The sequence below is a fragment of the Rattus norvegicus genome, chromosome Y (genome assembly GCF_036323735.1).
Source record: "Rattus norvegicus strain BN/NHsdMcwi chromosome Y, GRCr8, whole genome shotgun sequence".
Lineage (NCBI taxonomy): Eukaryota > Metazoa > Chordata > Mammalia > Rodentia > Muridae > Rattus > Rattus norvegicus.
The window spans coordinates 41,417,800-41,422,681 of NC_086040.1; the positions used below are offsets into that span (position 1 = coordinate 41,417,800).

The 4,882-nt window shown below is 44.8% G+C and overlaps 1 protein-coding gene across 2 annotated transcripts; it reads right to left on the reverse strand.

Moving 5' to 3' along the window:
* Window positions 1-2,407: 2,407 nt before the first annotated feature.
* Window positions 2,408-4,640, reverse strand: LOC134484306 (Y-linked testis-specific protein 1-like). Of its 2 annotated transcripts, XM_063280623.1 has the most exons (3): window positions 4,461-4,640; window positions 2,568-3,440; window positions 2,408-2,488 (listed from the first exon to the last, which is right to left on the reverse strand). In XM_063280623.1, the coding sequence occupies exon 2, from the start codon at window positions 3,361-3,363 to the stop codon at window positions 2,569-2,571; it is 795 nt and encodes a 264-aa protein (XP_063136693.1). In that variant the 5' UTR covers window positions 3,364-3,440; window positions 4,461-4,640; the 3' UTR covers window positions 2,408-2,488; window position 2,568. The 2 variants fall into 2 exon arrangements, with proteins under 2 accessions (XP_063136693.1, XP_063136692.1); XM_063280622.1 differs by having other exon boundaries at window positions 2,408-3,440.
* Window positions 4,641-4,882: the final 242 nt, after the last annotated feature.

Genomic DNA, 4,882 nt, shown 5'->3' on the forward strand with positions numbered 1-4,882 from the left:
TCTATAAGAAATTGTCTTACTTAGGGTTCCTAGTGTTGTAAGTAAACATCGTGACCAAAAGAGCAATTTAGGGAGGAAAAGGTTTATTCAGCTTACACTTCTACATTGCTGCTCATCACCAAAGGAAGTTGGGACAGGAACTCAAACAGGCAGGATTCTGGAAGCAAGAACTGAGCAGAGGCTATGGAGTGGCACTGCTTACTGTCTTGCTCCTCATGTCTTGCTTAGCTTGCTTTCCTATAGAACCTGGACCACCAGCCTAGGAATGGTGCCACTCACAGTGGGCTGGGCCCTCCCCCACAAATCACTAAGAAAATGCCCTACATTTGGATCTTATACAGGCATGTTCTCAAATGAGGCGCCCTCTTCTCTGATGACTCTAGCTTGTTTCAAGTTGGCAAAAAATCAGGGCGGTGTTTAGAATGTGATATTCCCATGGTAAGTGTGGCACAAGTAGGAGGTGTGGCCTTGTGGGAGTAGGTGTGGCGTTGTTGGAGGAAGCATATCACTGTGGGGGTGATATGCTTCTCCAACAACATGTCTGCCTAGACGCTTCCTTGATTCCTGCCTTGATGAAAATAGGCTGAACTTCTGAATCTGAAAGCCTGCCCTAATTAAATGTTGTCCCTTGGGGTTTGGGTTTTACCTCAGTTGTAGAGTGCTTGCCAAGGAAGCCCAAGGCCCTGGGTACGATCCCCAACTCTGAAAAAAAATAGAACCCCCCCCCCCAGAAAATTTTGTCCCTTATAGGTTGCATTGGTCATGGTGTCTTTTCGCAGAAATGAAACCGGTAGACAACCAGCCAGTATAAAAATTCCAAATAGCAGAATTAATCAACGATAGAAAATATTTTCAAGTGCCACAATGAGAAACTTATTCTTGAGAGAAGAAACATCAATGAATGAGTAGAAGGTAAGGTTGCCTACAAAGAAACCCTTGGAGTGTAGATGTGGCTCAGAGAGACGCCATGGAGTGCAAAGGGGCTTCTCAGGAGGAGGGAGCTACATGGTCAGGAACCGCAAAGCATTTTAACGTCACGGCAAATGGCATAGGGGAGATCAGCACCTCTGCATTGGATGCACCATCACGAGTTTTCTGAGGATAAGCTTTCATGTGAGTAAAAGATGGGAACTTCCTGGGGCTAGATAAGGTAAAAGGGCCCACAGGTGTGTGGGAAGCCATCCAGTCGAAGGAGAGTCAGGCAAGATAAGCCAGTGCAGAAGCCCTTTGTGGTCATCTAGGGGCATTGAGAAGAGACCTCAAAAATATTACAGGATCCAACAGAGTCTAACAGTGCTCAGGGAAGCTAAACAAAGGATCCACGTAATACCTGACAAAAGCTCATGGCATCCTCATGTTCTTTTTTAAATTTCTTTTTACTGATCATACAAAATAATGGGTTTTATGGCACTTTCAGGAATCGATAGATATAAACTTAATTTGGCATTCACTATTCTTGAGTTATCCTCATCAAAATGTCCTCTGGGGAAGCCACCACCTCACATCCACCCTCTGTAGTGATAGCTCGGCTGTTCTTTAAGGAACCAAAGAGACCAATATGGATGTGGCCCAAGTTCAACTCATTCGAGAGCCTTTCTGTTCTTCCTGGGTCTCCTGCTTCACTTTTTGAGAACTCCAACTGGAATTCCTTCGTCCCTCAGTGTCCTCAACTCCCACATGTGTTCTTTAGTCTTTCTACCACATCACCATCAATTTATTCTTTCTTACCCTCATTCTGGTCTCTTCTCTGCATGTGAAGGATGGATGTATTTAAAAAGATGAATTTAGGGGCCTGGAGAGATAACCAATGGATTAAGAGCTCATCTGCTTTGAAAGAGGACTTTGATTTGTTCTTTGAGCTCATGTCCAATGGCTCCCAACCACCTTTAATTTCAGCTCCAGGGGACCAGACTATTCTTGTCACTGTGGTCTCCTGTATTCATGCCTTGCCCTACCCAGATAAATAAAAATAATATATCTACATATGAGAAACAGGTTTCATTAGGTTTTGTTAGTCAAACAATGCCTGATCTTTTCTGATTCTGAGTCTGCTTGGATCAGTTTATTGGGTTTCCCCTTGAGTTCCAAGACCACCTCTCTGTTACCTGCCACTCTTTCCCCAACTATCTGTTTCTCCCTCAAACTTCCCCTCAGAGAGTCTTTCTATTTCTGGCCCCTCTCCACTGCTTCCTAAACATCCATCTTTTTTTCCCCTGTGCCATCCCTGCTCCTCTAAGCCTCATCTCCAGTTCTTTCCTCTCCCTAAAGACCAGACCAGCTCAGTCCTGTTTGTTTTAGCGTATGTGACATTAGACTTGCTGTTCACAGCCTTGAACTTTCCGGCTTCCTCTAAATGTTCCATCCACCACAACCAGTCTCCTCCACAAAAGTATGCACACACAACACGTCACATCACACATTTTAATTTTTAGTGCAAAAACAAAATCCACTGGAAAAGATACTGGGGTTGTCAAAGGCCATTGGGTATCTGAAACACAGAAAAACAAACATTTTCACCCCAATCCTATAAATTCCCCATATATGTCCCCTCACTTTGTGAATTTCACCTTAACGGATCTTTTCCATCAGATTATAGACATAGATGTGGACGTCACCATCAAACTTGATGAAGTACACGGAAGGCTTGGCTAGAACTTGGTAAATGACTTTGCCGATCTTTTTGGACCCATCACTTCTGGTGAACTGCACACATTGACCTGTTAAGATGTCGCTGTCAACGTCTGACTTCACCTCTGCTGGCGAAATCTCTGGAATGATATGGAGATTACCTTCTGTGTAATCATCCAGGAGCTGATAGATATATAGGACTGGATCTTTCTCATAGGTGATGTAAAACCAGTCCTTCATGATTGGTACCTGTGCTAGGACCACCCCCCTCCAGTTGTCCTTAGAGCCATGTTTGCCCTCAAATTTATGCTCCACAGCACGGCCAACAATGGCACTTGCGAGATGGGCGTCTTTCACTTGAGGAAACACAACTTTGTGAGTCAAGACCTTAAGCTTTAAAATCCTCTCATCGCTGTGAAGTGCCAGTCCATAGACACAATCAACTCCATCATACTTGACCAGATAGAGAGAGGGATTTGTTGGCAGTTGATCTAGAACTATGGCCTTCCATTGGGTGACGGGCTCATCACCTTCCTTCCATCCGTGTGAAATTCTGCATCCCACAATGTTCCCCAGTGCCTGGGGAGAAGGCCTCCTCCTCTTCCGCTTCTGGAAGGATGGTGTGCTCATCCTCCTCACAGACACCCTCTTCTTCTTGGCTCTAGACATAGTGTGGTAGGCCACAGCACTCCTGGTCCACTGTCTTGTGGCTATTGTTCTGCGTTCAGGCTTCATACTTTCCCATGGCCTGGGTTTGAAGAGCTCACCTGCTTAAACCAGACACAATTCTGGTACCTCTGTCATATGAGTACCTGCAATAACAATGGGGGTTGTGTTGGGGAGGGTGCTGGACCAAGGCTCTTGTCTATGAGAACTTTGGAGCAGGTGAGGAAGGCGATGGTAAACAGGTTTGAGCATCTGAATCTAATGCTGTCATAATCAGAAGTTCATAGAAGTGCTGGGCAATGGTGGAGCACACCTTTAATTCCAGCACTCCAGAAGCAGAGGGAAGCAGACCTCTGTGAGATCAAGGACAGGCTGGTCTACAGAATTAGTTCCAAGATAGACAAAGCTACCCACAGAAAAACCCAGTCTCATAAATCAAAATCTAAAGTTCAAAGGAAAATGAAAAAATGGTTCTCTACAGCTCAGAATAACATATTTAGACACATTTCTTCAGCCCGAGGCACTTTGCCTATGCTGAGGAACATCTTGAATGGCTAGGTCAGTGTGGTATTAAGTATCCCTGTCCCCACTTTAAGCAAGCAGAACAGAGAAAGGATAGCAAAGGAGCCAGAAGGGTGGCCACACCCCTTCTCCACCCTCTAACTATGAGCTATTTGGCAACATCCACAAGTATCTGCCCAGAGACAAAGCACAGTAGTCCACTGGCTTACTCTACTGGGCATCCTGACCCAGCCCCAGGTTTATTCCCTGAAGCTGTTGCATTTTCGACCGCAACAAGAGTCTTTTGTGTAGGCAACAATAGCCATTTAGAAATAATATCTACTGTGGTTGGGATTTAACTCAGTGGTAGAGCAGTTGCGTAGCAAGCACAGGGCCCTGGGTTCGGTCCTCAGCTCCATAAAAAAAAAAAAAATTTTTTTCTCCAAAAATACACAGGCACAAAGTGGAGCTTTGGCATTTTAGTAGAATTTTGAATTAGATATTGTTAGCAAAGAATAATAAACTCCGGAGACTGACTAGCCTAGACCATCCGCCTAGCTCTCAAACGTGGAAGACATTAGAACGTAAGGTTACTTGCTCTACGAGGGAAAACTTTTAGCTTTCTGGGCTACAAGGGTCCCAGTTATCTTCATAAACGTATTTACCAAAAGAAAATGTCCTAGTCGTCCAGATTCTGTCTTCTGAAACCGGTCAGGCACCAATAGGTTGTTGAACAGTTGTGGGGTTCAGTAGATGAACTGGCTTTCAGACACCGCTGTGAAGATAGTGAACCCACCTTCAAAATTGTCTAGCGCCTCCAAGTGGAAGAGATGCGCAACCTCAGCCCTTGTGCTCTGTGGCATCATCCAGGCTCTGCTTACGTCATAGAACCCCTCTCAGGCCAGTTCCTTCCCTAGTTACGCTTAGAAACTTCCAGCATCTAGGTTTTAGCTTCTCATGTAGCCTCCTGTTGAACCAAAATAAAGTCCCCACCCAAATATTCTGATGACTCGAGTCACAGTCTGCCTAAGTAGCTCTTTTCATGCTTTTTATTTTTCTGAAAAACTCTTTGGTTTCTGAGTCACCA

What these genes read in the sequence shown, in the direction of transcription:
- LOC134484306 (XM_063280623.1), bottom strand. Translation starts at nt 3,363, where the DNA reads ATGAAGCCTGAACGCAGAACAATAGCCACAAGACAGTGGACCAGGAGT.